This window comes from Bos grunniens, chromosome 25, assembly GCF_055505025.1.
Source record: "Bos grunniens cultivar Pamir isolate PY7600 chromosome 25, Bosgru_T2T1.0, whole genome shotgun sequence".
In the NCBI taxonomy this organism is placed as follows: Eukaryota; Metazoa; Chordata; class Mammalia; order Artiodactyla; family Bovidae; genus Bos; species Bos grunniens.
The window spans coordinates 17,151,478-17,163,962 of NC_141189.1; the positions used below are offsets into that span (position 1 = coordinate 17,151,478).

A 12,485-nucleotide genomic window follows, 5' to 3' on the forward strand; every position below is an offset into this window, starting at 1 on the left:
TGGGTCTTTATTGCCGCGAGGGCTTTTCTCTAGTTGTGGCAAGCAGGGGCTACTCTGTAGCTGTGGTACATGAGCTGCTCCTTGCCGCGGCTTCTCTTGTTCCAGAGCACGGGCTCTAGAGCATTCGGGCTTCATTAGCTGTGGCCTGTGGGCTCGGTAGTTGCGGTGCCCTGGGCAGGCAGGTTCTTAGCCATTGGACCACCAGGGAAGCTCCCAGGTTTCTTTCTGATTATCTTTTACCTTCTCGATTAGCCAGCTTGGGTTGCCATAATGAAATACCACTGACCGGGGTGCCTTAAACAATAGAAATTAATTTTCTCTTACATGTAGAGGATGGAGGTCATAGATGAGGGGGCTGGCGGATTTGGTTTCTGGTGAGGGCTCTCTTCCTGGCTTGCAGACGCTGCCTTCCCTTCATGTCCTCACATGGCCTCTCTTCTGTGCTTGCATGGGGAGGAGGGAGCGTGAGCACACTCCACTCCCTCATGTCTCTTTCTTTTCATGTAATTAAGGCCCACCCCACCCTTATGATCTCACTTAACTTTTATTACCTTTCACAGGCCTTATCGCCAAATACAGTCATACTGAGAGTTGGGGGCTTCAACATACGAATTTTGAATGGACACAGTTCAGTCTAAAACACCCTCCAGCTGAAGACCCTCAAGAATGACGCTTATAATAGCTTGCTTTAAAAATCTTCGATAATTCCAGCATCTGTGTCATCTGTGACAGTTTGCTGATTGTCTTTCCCTGACGGGTGTTCAGTGTCTCCTCATTTTTTGTATGTCAGCTGTTTTAGAGCCCTGTACGTGTTTGTTCTGCCAGCTTTAGGCATGACTTCCATCTCCACAGTCACTGTATGGTCAAAGATGGGTGCTGAATCTGTAGACATCACACCCGTGATTCAGCCAGCAGGAGTAAAGGGGAGAGGTTGGACAAAAGCAGCTTTCCCAGAGGCCCCACCAAATAACTTCTTTTAAAATTTCCTTGACCACTCCTGTCTGCAGAGGAAGACTGGGAATTGTAGTCTTTCATTTGGCATCAGGGCCTCGTGTTCTCTTACTGGGGAAGAAGAGTGTTGGGTAGGCAGATGACAAATATAAGCTCCAGGCGCAAGTGTTTGAACTTAGCCTTTTTCTAAAGTCTACTGAAGTGGGATTTTGATTCTTTGTGCAACTTTTCCCACAGATGTTGCCTATTTTATTAGTGATTTTTCTCTGCCAACATTCTCCTCTGGGCCATCATGCTTAATTACTTATCTTGTCTAGCTTGTTAAGTTATTTGCAAATAATGAGGGACTCTTTGAGGGATTGAGGGGGGACAGTATCTCTGTCTCTGATGAAGAAATGAGCTCCTGTGCCCACAGAGCTCTGAAATGTGACATTTCAGAAGGATTTTTAAGTAGTCTTTAGACCGTATCTACAGTCTCAGTACAGGGGTTGTAACTCTTAGACTGAATGGACTGTACTTGGTCTTGGTATTGGATACCTTTTGGCTTTGATTTTCTTGTTGTCCTGGTATTCCTGGTATAAGATGAGGTATAAGATTGATAAGTTAGAGTCTTGTCAGGAAAGCAGAAATTACACTTATTTATTTCAAGAATTCAATGTAGGAAATTGCTTGAACAAATTTTAGAGGAGTAGAAAGCAAAAAGGGAATACTGAGACAACACAGATGATAACTACAGGAAGTAGTTTCATCCCTAGGGCTAGGGGTACAATGGAAAGGTGTCGGGGACATTGACTATCAGAGAGACGGCCTCCATGCAGCTAGAGGTCAGATCTCTGAGGGGAGGGAATCCCCCCGTTGCCACAGCTCAGAAGAGGGGCCCCAGGGAGCTGGGACTTATTCCTTTGAGGAGAGGTTGTGACCTGGATCCTATTGGCACCTCAGAGAGAGGGTGTGATGGGGCTGGCTTGGGGAGTGTGGAAGCTGGAAGCTGGAACCTGTTATTACTGCTGTTACTGCCTGGGGACCATTGTTGGGGTTACACTGCCAGCACAGCAAGCCCACGGAAGAGTGGGGTCCCTTTGCTGTTCAGTTTTCCTCCAGTGTTTGATAGAGTCCAACAAGCAGAGATGAAGTGTGTTGTGCACGGTCTCAGTCCCAGCATCACAGAATATGGAGAGTGGACTGGTGCTGGGAGTTGAACCACCAGGGTGGGTGCTTTGGTCTGAGTGGGCCCAGCCCTGAAGTTCTCGTAGAAACATTTCAGGAAATATTTAAGGCAGACGTTTAGGCCACATGATTTGTTCTTGAAAATTAGTGGTTTGTTGGCCCTTGTGGTAGCAACTATTACATATAACTTTGGTGCTGAGTTAGATTCTTATCACAGGAAATATCCAAGCCTCTGGCTCCAAATGTTTCTTTGATAAATTATTTTTAGACAGATCAAGGGGTTAGGGTGTCCCTAGACTTTTTCCATGTCTTCTTTTCGGCTTTAAGTGTTCTTAAAGGTTGATTACAATTGAGGTTTTGGGGAATGGGTGGAGCAGGCTCAAAGCCTGTTGGTGGTTTATGTGTAGAGATAACATGAAGTGTTGAGTTAGGGAGCCCTGGGTTCACACCAGCTAGCTTTGTGACCTTGGGCAGTTGATTTAACTTCTCTTAACTATAATTTCCTCATCAGAGAAGTATCAGTAATACCACCTACCTCTCACAGATGTTGACAGGATTGAATCATTGGGTTCCCTGGTGGTCTGGTACTTAGGATTCTGGGCTTTCATGCCGTGGCCTGAGTTTAATTCCTGCTCAGGGAACTGAGATCCCACAAGCCATGTGGTACAGCGCTGCCCCCGCCCCCGCCAAAAAAATGAAATCATTGAGTTAATTGATATTTATATATAGTACTTATAATCTTCAGGGCAACCACTGAGAAAAAAAAACTTTAAAATATATGGTAAAAGAAATGGCAAGGGAATTAAAATAGTACACTCAAAACTATTTAACACAAAAGGAAGCAGTCCTAGTGGAAGTAAGGAATAAAAGATAAAACACAGAAAACAAATAGCAAAATGGCAAAAGTCATTCCTTCCTTATTGGTAATTACATTAAATATAAAGGCTTAACTTCTCTAGTTAAAAAGCAAAGATTGGCAGAATGGACTAAAAATACATGATCTGACTTCATGTTGCTTACAAGAGACCTACTTGATTTTAAAGGCACAAATAGGTTTAAAGTAAAAAGATAGGAAAAGATATTCCATGCCAACAATAACCAAAATAAAGCTAGGGTAACTACACCGTGTGGGGGGGTATTCTTAGTCACTCATTCGTGTCCAGCTCTTTGTGACCCTTTGGGGTGTAGCCCACCAGGCTCCTCCGTCCATGGGATTTTTCAGGCGAGAATACTGGAGTGGGTTGCCATTGCTTCCTCCAGGGGATCTTCCCTACTCAGGGGGTGAATCCATGTTCTGTGTCTCCTGCATTGTAGGCAGATTGTCTACCCGCTGACTACTAAGTTAGACAGAATAGACTTTTAAGACAAAAATTGCTACCAGAGACAAAGGATATCATACAAGAAGGTGCCTGGAACGTAGCTGCATAAGCCGCACCCCTGCTCCTGTCCCCTGTCACATGACATTGGCCAGTCCATAAACTGCGTTAGTCTAGATGCTTCCTGTGTGCGGTAGTCCAGTGGAGACACCGTTCCCTGCAGAATGCAGGGGGCCTTTTTGAAATCCTAGGCTAAAAGCCTGCTTTCACCTGATGTTGCATTTCTCCCTGCCACACAGGTACGAAGACGCCCTAGTCCTCTTGCTGACGGAGGTGTTGAATCGAATCCAGTTCAGATACAACCAGGCCCAGCTGGAGGAGTTGGACGATGAGACTCTGGATGACGATGTAAGCAGCACAGCCTCGTTGGCCTTAGTCCTTGCCATGCTGTGGTATGAATGGAAATGCAGACTTGGAACCCATAGCTCTTTGCTCTGGAGACCATCTTTAAGCCAGAGCAGTCTTACGGTTTGAGTTACACATTTGAAACTTGTATTCTGCTGGTCGATTTGGGTTTATGAACTGTAAAAACGTTTTACAGGCATTTACCTATATGGACTAGAGACGTAAGTAAAGAAACCATACGTACAGTGAAAAGTGGTTTAGTAAGAACTTGGCATCCCACCTATTTTCCCCTGCCTTGCATCCACATTCTGGGCAACAAATCTAAGCTAGCTGGATACTGGTAGGGATAGTTAGAGATACTTAAATGATAAGGCTAGAATAAAAGGACATCTCTTTTGATTATATCTTATTAATATAAACTCATATCTCTTAAAATCAACCTTGAGTTTATTGATGCTGGCATGCCCCATGTTGGTAAGAAAAATGTCTTTAAGGATACAATTCCAGTGTTCCTTTTTCTTAACCACCATGCATTTAAACATTTTTAAGTCACTGTTATGGCTCTCAGAATAGCAGCCACTGTGCTGTGGTTAAGACCTTGAGGATAGCCATATCTGGGTTAGAAACAGCCCTGTGCTTGGAACCAGATGGCCTAGATTTGACTGTGCAGCCTTGAGTACGAAGAAGGTAGCAGTGTGGTCGCTGAATGTCTCTGAGGTCTAATTTCCACATGTCCCAGAAGGGGAAGGATATGTCTGAACCGACCTGTGTTGGCCACGTGCTGAGGGCAGCACACGTGGGCATAGTGGCACATGCCTGGTGGGTAATAGGTGCTTGGTAGCACTTGGTAGACTTTAGCTTCACTTCTTGTTACCTGTTTGATGTAAGCCAGTGCATCTCATAGTTTAGCCTGAATAAGAGTCACTGTGAGAGAGCTTCTTAAGCAGACCTTGATTCAGGAAGTGTGTGTGGGGGGGGTGGGAGGGAGCATGGCACAGAATTTGCATTTCTGACAACCCCCACCCTGGAGATGCCCATGCTGCCTGTTCATCGACCATACTTTGTGTAGCACTGGTGTGGCCGGTTATATAAGCTCGGGAACGGGCTGTCTCAGAAGGTAATGAATGACAAATTCCTATAGCTGGGATGACGGAAAGGGGACTTGAGCATTTATTTTACCAGTCACTGTTTAAAATCTCTTATTCCTATGACAGAGAAAAGTAGGTCATTCTGTGTGAATTGTTTACTTTTTGAGGAACCAGGTTCTTATGACATTAATTCATTGGATCAAAAAAAATTTTTTTAGCTTGGCCTTTTTAAAGTACCAAATAACCTGGTTTACTATTTTTTCACATACTTACGTCTGAGAGTGGGCTTGAGGTGGGGGGCAGGTTGGCAGGAAGGCTGATGAGCTCTGCCATTCTGGGAAGAGTTGATCCTTCTTTGTTTGCCCCGCAGCAGCAGACAGAGTGGCAGCGGTACTTACGCCAGAGCTTGGAGGTCGTGGCCAAAGTGATGGAGCTCCTTCCCACACACGCCTTCTCAACGCTGGTACGCACCATTTGGAGGGGAACGAAGAGCCTAATTATTTCCCTGCATATAGCATGAATAGTAAGGCTTTTGTGGTCACCAGTCTTATAAAATGTATATTTTTTAAACAGAGAATAATAATTAGGATAACCGACCCTTGGATTTAATGTGTTTAACATTTCCTCCCAGTATTTTAAAATGAGCTTTTGGAAGCTCTGTTATTCTTTCCTAAACTCTTGGGTATAATATAAATTTTACTGATGCCTTTATGCTTTCACCAGTGGCTTACAAGTGGCCAAGCCAAATGGAAGATTTATTTATAAAAATTATACTGTTGGAAAGTTAGCCTTTGTAAAACTCACAAAACTGTTGGCAAATTATTTGCTGGGCACTATCTATGTGAACACAGAATCCTTAGTCATAAGGACTGATTTCATTCACTAAGTGATGCTTGTTACTTGAAGGCATTTCATTAGTCCATGTCTCCTCTAAAGGCAGGATAATTCACTGGGGTCGGGTTTGCGTTGCACCGCCCAGCTGTGTCTTGTGTTTTCTCATGGAGAGTGCCATCTTATTTTGCCATCTGCCTTTCTTGGGGACCTGTCACAGTAACGTCTTAATTTTATCTTAATGGTGAGTTAGCAGCTTTAGGAAGAAAAGATAGAGCTCTGATTATGAAGGTCCTGTCTGCTAAATGAGTAAGGCAAACTGACTCCAAATAATTTGGCTGTCTCTTCACTCTGTCATGCAGTTTGTAAGGCATAACTGTGCTTTTTTTCCAAGGGCAGGGTTTTCCTTGGACTTGAAGGGAGGTGGGTCCTGTCTTAGATCTCTAGAAAGTATAGATCATTTGGGGGCTTGATATCCTCCTTTAAGGACGTAACTGTCATAATAATCATAGTGCTTTGTTTAGAAAAGTATGGAACTAGTGTGTTATTTTCTTTCTTATTCCAAATATTAACTGGTGGTTTTAATTGTAGAAGACTCCTTGGGGGTGGGAGGTGCTGAGGGGTGCCACCTCTTCTTAGCTGCGTGTAAAGGCTCCCAGAGAAAAGTTTTTTATCCTGCTCCTCCCACTAGAGATACTTCTTTCAATGTTGAAGTGCTGTTAAAATTCGCATTTATGTTTTTTTTAATCTTTTGTTTCTTTCAGTTTCCAGTTCTTCAGGACAATTTAGAAGTTTATCTGGGGTTACAGCAGTTTATAGTTACTTCAGGGTCAGGTAAACTGTCTTTTATTTTCTAATTTAACGTTCAGATAAAAGATTCTGAAAAATCATCCTCCCGGGAGGACTTGGGAGCAGCTCTGCAGGGACGGCCTGGTGGAGCTGATCATGGGGGTTGTCAGCTCTCCTGTGTCAGTGTTATTGTTGTTTAGTCGCTCAGTCGTGCCCAACTCTTTGAGACCTTGTGGACTAATACTTAACTACTGCCTTCTGTGTTGTCAGAACAAGATTTCTCCACTGCCCCCTCCTCACTGCTTCCTGTCTGTCAATTTCTAAATAGGAAAAAATTAAAAAAAAAAAAAATCATGATTAAAAAGGAGCTGTGAGGGAGGTAGAGGATGAGGCTGTGACAGTATATCCCAAAGCAGTGTTTCAGTGAGAGAGAAGCTAATTTGGCATAAAGAAGTAGGACTTTTTAAAAACCCTGGCAATTAGAATATTTCTCTGTGTCCTTTAAACCAGTTGATAAGCTCGGGAAAAAAATAGCCCTGGACTTTGCTGGGCTGTGTTCTTCCATCTCTGGCTTTTAGGATCGGGAGGATCTGGGAGCAGCTCTGCAGGGACAGCCTGGTAGAGCTGATCATGGGGATTGTCAGCTCTCTTGTGTCAGCGTTGTTGTTTAGTCGCTAAGTCGTGCCCAACTCTTTGTGACCCTTGAACTACAGCTTGCCAGGCTCCTCTGTCCATGGGATTATTCTGGCAAGACTACTAAAGAGAGTTTCCTTCTCCAGGGGATCTTCCTGACCCAGGGATCGAACTTGTGTCTCTTGTGTCTCCTGCATTGGCAAGCAGATTCTTTACCACTGCACCGCCTGTTAAGCCCTCCTGTGTCAGTGGCTCTGACTGTAGCCATTTGGGAAGGCTTTGGCCTGCTGTTGGCAGGTTTCACTAGTTGGGGGTTTAGGATTAGCATTTTGGGATTATTTTGTTAATAATAATAGCTTCTGTTTGTAGAAGAGGTATTGCATGCCAGGCACCATATTATTTGCTTTTGTTATTTAATTCTCTCAACTCTCCTGTGAGGTATAAGTACTAATCACAGTTCTCTTGTTTTACAAAAGAGGAAATTCATGTTCAGAGATGTTAGTTTACCCAAGGTTACATAGCTTGTGGTGCTAGTCCCAGGAGGGTATACTAGGAAATGATAAGAAGTTGAAATTAGCCAAAATCTGATATTCATTCTGCCAGCCGAAAGCACCAGGAACATCATTCTTGCAAACACATTTGTGCTACAAACACACACACATAGACACATACACAGACACATAGGAACTTAACCAAGTGCTTGCAAACACACTTGTGCTGCACACACACACACACACCCCCATACACCCACACAGTTTTCCTTACAGGAGTTACCCTGGCCCTGGCCGACTACCCCTCTCGTATAACTCTGCTGCTTCAGCCTGGTACACAGCTGCCCAGGGTACAGCCCAGCGCCTGGATGAGCTTGTTATTTGTGGCAGAGCCTCCCCAAGAGGCTCTTTGTGAGGCTGCCCTTCTTGGTGGCCTGTGACTGCTTGTTTCCATGACTAGATTAGCTTCTACTAGTAAACAGTCCGCTGGGCCCCAGGAGGTTGACGGACTTAGCATGCCCCAGTTCTAGACCCTGATTTGTGTAGATCGAGTAAGAACAGCTTCTGTAGAACTTTAAAAAGACTACTTTTCAAAGCAAATGTGCCTGTATGATATGCCATCAACATTCATGGAAGTCTTTGGACTATGTACAGATGCTGCAGATATTTCCAAAATCTAGGAAAAAATTCTTGGGGAAAAAAATCATACTGTAATGGCTTCTCCCTCAGGGCCCTTGTTCAAATTAGAATATACTCGGGACCCTAAGGTGGCACAATGGTAAAGAATCCACCTGCCAGTGCAGGAGATGCAGGAGACACAAGGTTGATCCCTGGGTTGAGAAGATATCCTGAAGGAAGAAATGGCAAGCTGCTCCAGTATTCTTGCCTGAAAAATTCCATGGACAGAGGACCCTGGTGGGCTGCAGTCCATAGGGTTGTAAAGAGTCAGACTGAGCACACACACAGGATCCTAAAAAAGTTATTATTGATCTTAAAGATGAAATTGAGCATGTATTCTCTTTCCCTCAGAATAGATACCTAAAGTCAGTGTTAGTAGCTGACTTTTTAACATTACATTGAGTCTGTCTTCAGGTGACAGTCTGCGGTGATTCCCAAGTCCTTTTTCTGAGGCTTATCTCATAACTTAGATTTTCTCATCCGAGCAGGAGAATCTGATGGATTTCCCCTAAATGAAGTATTGTACGCCCGCTCTCATCGCAGCCCATTTACTGTCAGTTTCACAGTACGCTTGGCTCTTCAGGTCATTTCTAAACCTCATCCGAAGCACTGATCCTTGGGGCATATACTCAAGGGGCAGAACCTCTCAGGCCAGAGAAATACTTATTTCCTGTTTTAAAATGAGCTTTCTTATCCATGATGAAGCAAAAGCCAAGTTTCCAATGCAAAGGCTATTAAAAAATGGAAACTCTGAGTACGATTTGTTCCTTGGTTCCCATGGTCATTTACCCCTCACATAACCTTCATGCTATATTAGTCAGCCTTACTGCCTCTTACCAGAAACCACGTTCTTTTCCCCAGTGGGTAGGGCTCATTCCTTTCATTTGCATTTACCTTCTCCTGGCCTGAATTCTGGAGTGATGGAAGCCTTACTTTTTTTTTTTTCCCCTGGCTACTTTTGTGAGGCAGGTACAATCTTAGCTCCCTGACCAGGATCGAACCCAGGCCCCCTGCATTAGGGGCTCAGAGTCTTAGCCACTGGACCCCCAGGGAAGTTCCTGGGAGTCTTACTCTTTACGCAGCTTCTGTTGATCCCCCTGCTTCTGCTTCCTTGGTAAAGTCCAAGGCAAAACATGCCGTCGCCGTGCCTCCTTTGCCCGGCAGTCATCTTTGCCCTGGCTCCGTCTTTCGCACTGTTGGTGGTCTGGGTCATCCCCTCATCAGTCACTGTGCCCCTGGTGCTGCGTGTGTGTCCATAAATGTCCCGGAGGGTCTGTCCTGTAGGTGTTTGGCTTCTGCCGCTCTTCACTGAGATCCTCCCCCATTGGGGCAATATTTCTGCTCCAAGCAGTCCTGCTAACTTTTTTGTTTAGCCGTGCAGACTTCCCTGCCTAAGAGATTGCTTATGATACAGACTTTTGGACTTAAATTCTTGGTTCTGCTTAGGTTCATTTATGACTTGTTTGTTCTCTCAGAGTGGAATAACTTAAGTGCTAAGTTTTATATTTTTATTGCCCAGTCCACTGCCCCCCCCAAAAAAAGACTGAATTTATTTTTTTAAGTTTTTTTTTTTTTTTAATATGAACCATTTTTAGTCTTTATTGAGTTTGTTACATAGCTGCTTCTGTTTTATGTTTTGGCTTTTTTTTTTTTTTGCCCCAAGGCATGTGGACTCCTAGCTCCCTGACCTGGGATTGAACTGACACCCACTGCTTTAGATGGCAAAGTCTTAACCACTGACCTCCTTTAACATTAATGTGTTTCTTTCCAGGGCAGTGACTTTCCAGTGAGCTGTTCTTTGTGCTTTTTTTAAGTTTTTTTTTTTTTTTTGATATGGAACGTTTTAAAGTCTTTATTAAGTTTATCACAGTATCGCTTCTATTTTATGTTTCATTTTGTTTTGGAGTGGGGCTGTGAGGCATATGGGATATTAATTCCCCGACCAGGGATTGAACCCACATCCCTTGTATTGGAAGGTGAAGTGCCAACCACTGGACCACCAGGCAAGTCCTGTGGGCTGTTCTTTGGGTGTGGCTTAGGGGACATCTATCTAGACAGCTGCTGGGTAACGTGGTTTATGGAAGGTTGGACTTTGGTGTGGCCATGATACCTTCTGTCTCTGAAACCTGCGTGTCGTAGTGTCCTCACCTGCAGGCTCCACTGGGCGGATGTTCTGTGTTGTTGATGGGAGCGAGGAAGAAACTAAGCCTCAGCCAAACAATAAAATGTGGATTGATCTGGACAGCCTTTCACAGTGGGCACTCTGGCCTTCCCCCTCAGGGGCAGGGTGGTTACCTTGCATGGTTTTGTGGTGATGGTAGTATGAGTTTTCCAGGCTGGGGGCAGGGCTAGAGACTGATCTGGAGTACTTGCTGCCTGTGCGTTTGGCTGCATTGCAGACGCATCAGGAAAGAAGCAGCTGCCATTTTGATTGATCTGAGCCTTGGATGGCACGTAGTGTTGAGTTGAACTCTATGAGTTACTATGGTTCCGTAAGCCAGAAACGGGTAAATGGCAGCAAATTGATGTGCTTCAAACCAATAGTTCAAAACACACACAGCAATTCCAGGCCGTTTGTCATTCTAGGACAGCTTTTTTATCAGAAAAATTAGGGCAGGTTTAAACGAGAGTGATGAGAATGGCCAGGATTCTGGAGAAGGGGTGCGCACAGAAAACAGAAGGAACCAGGCGTGTATTTCAGCCAAGAGGAGATTTGCCAAGAATGTGACCCTCCCTCCACATCCCCCCAAGACTGCCATGTGTCAGCAGGCTTAAATTAAGCTTGTTTTTTGTTCTCCCCTCAAAGGGTGGAAGGGCTTCCTCGGTGACTCAGACAGTAAATTATCTATCTGCAATGCACGAGACTCAGATTTGATCCCTGGGTCAGGAAGATCCCCAAAAGAAGGGAAAGGCAACCCACTCCAGTATTCTCGTCTAGAGAATTTAATGGACAGAGGTGTGACCAGGGGACGATAGGAGGAATTATCAGGGAGACCCCTGTGTTTCTGACCAAGGTATCCACAGGTGGAAGACCCCCTCAGGAGGCCTCGGCTCTAGCGTTCTGTTGAGGGGTCCGGGGAGAGGCCGAGGGGGCAGAGCTGGGGAAGGCCGTGCGCCAGATGTGTGTGTGGATGAGGGGGCAGAGGGGAAGAAGGCTGGCCCCATCAGGATGACTTTGAAGCTGTCTCATGACCCATCCATGAGGGAAACCTGATGTAGGCTGGTGTTTTGGCTTGGTTTTTAATAGAGAAACACAGGATCTTTCCCTTTATGCTGAGAATTAGTGAATAAGTTGAAAGCGGGTTATCAGGGTAGAGCTGTGTGGGTGATGAGGATGGGTGTGTGCAGGGAGAGGGAGGGGCCACTGATTAGGGATCGGAACCCATCTTCTGGCAGGTTTTGGTTGACCCTGGGCTTTGGTTGCGTAGCGGTGGCCCTGAATATCCTTGACGCTCGGAAGGTGTGTGCTGGTGGTGCTTTTGTTAACCGGGAGAGGATGGTGCAGAGGCACTGCCCCCCTCACGTGACCACACGCGACCACAACCACTTCTGGCTCTGTGTGTTCTGTGGGCTCCTCTGGCTAGCAGTGTGGGGTGCTCACCCTCTTGCTCTGACCCCAGGAGCTGGCCCACCCTCCTTAGCCACCCATCTCATGGCCTTGGCAGGGCTGCCTGCAGGCTGATAATCCTGCTGCTGGATGTTTCTGTGACAAGGCTCTGCTCTCCGTGAGGAGTGTTGCAGGGGGGCAGGTGGTCGGGCAGGTCAGGGCTGGTTTGTCAGTGGCTCTTTCCTCCACTTGCTTTTGTCCTCTGGCTCCTTGGGGCGTGACCCACTGTCACAGTGCCCTGGCCACAGTGTCCCCCTTTCCAGGCTCCTGTCCTCCTTTCGGGGCTGTCACGGGCTCTGTTCCAGCCTCATCAGTTGGAAACGCATGTGGCATCGAACTCGTTGACTCATCCCTCCAGCTCTTAGGTGTCAGCCTTCCTTCTTCCTCTCTACTGTGTTGCCTATCCATGGGTGTGTGCATGCTCAGTTATGTCTGACTCTTTGCGACCCCCGTGGACTGTAGCCACCAGGCTCCTCTGTCCATGGGATTTCCCAGGCAAGAATACTAGAGTGGGTTGCTGTTTCCTTCT

The 12,485-nt window shown here is 45.6% G+C and overlaps 1 protein-coding gene across 4 annotated transcripts in view; it reads left to right on the top strand.

Annotated features, from left to right (window-relative positions):
- XPO6 (exportin 6) overlaps positions 1-12,485 on the top strand; it is a 107,090-nt gene that overhangs the window by 69,349 nt on the left and 25,256 nt on the right. For 3 of the 4 annotated variants that reach the window (XM_086375187.1, XM_086375185.1, XM_086375188.1), the window contains 3 exons: positions 3,734-3,842; positions 5,298-5,390; positions 6,523-6,592. In XM_086375187.1, coding sequence (XP_086231313.1) covers positions 3,734-3,842; positions 5,298-5,390; positions 6,523-6,592 — 272 coding nt within the window. The remainder of the gene's footprint in view (positions 1-3,733; positions 3,843-5,297; positions 5,391-6,522; positions 6,593-12,485) is intronic. The other variant, XM_086375186.1, reaches the window with a different exon arrangement.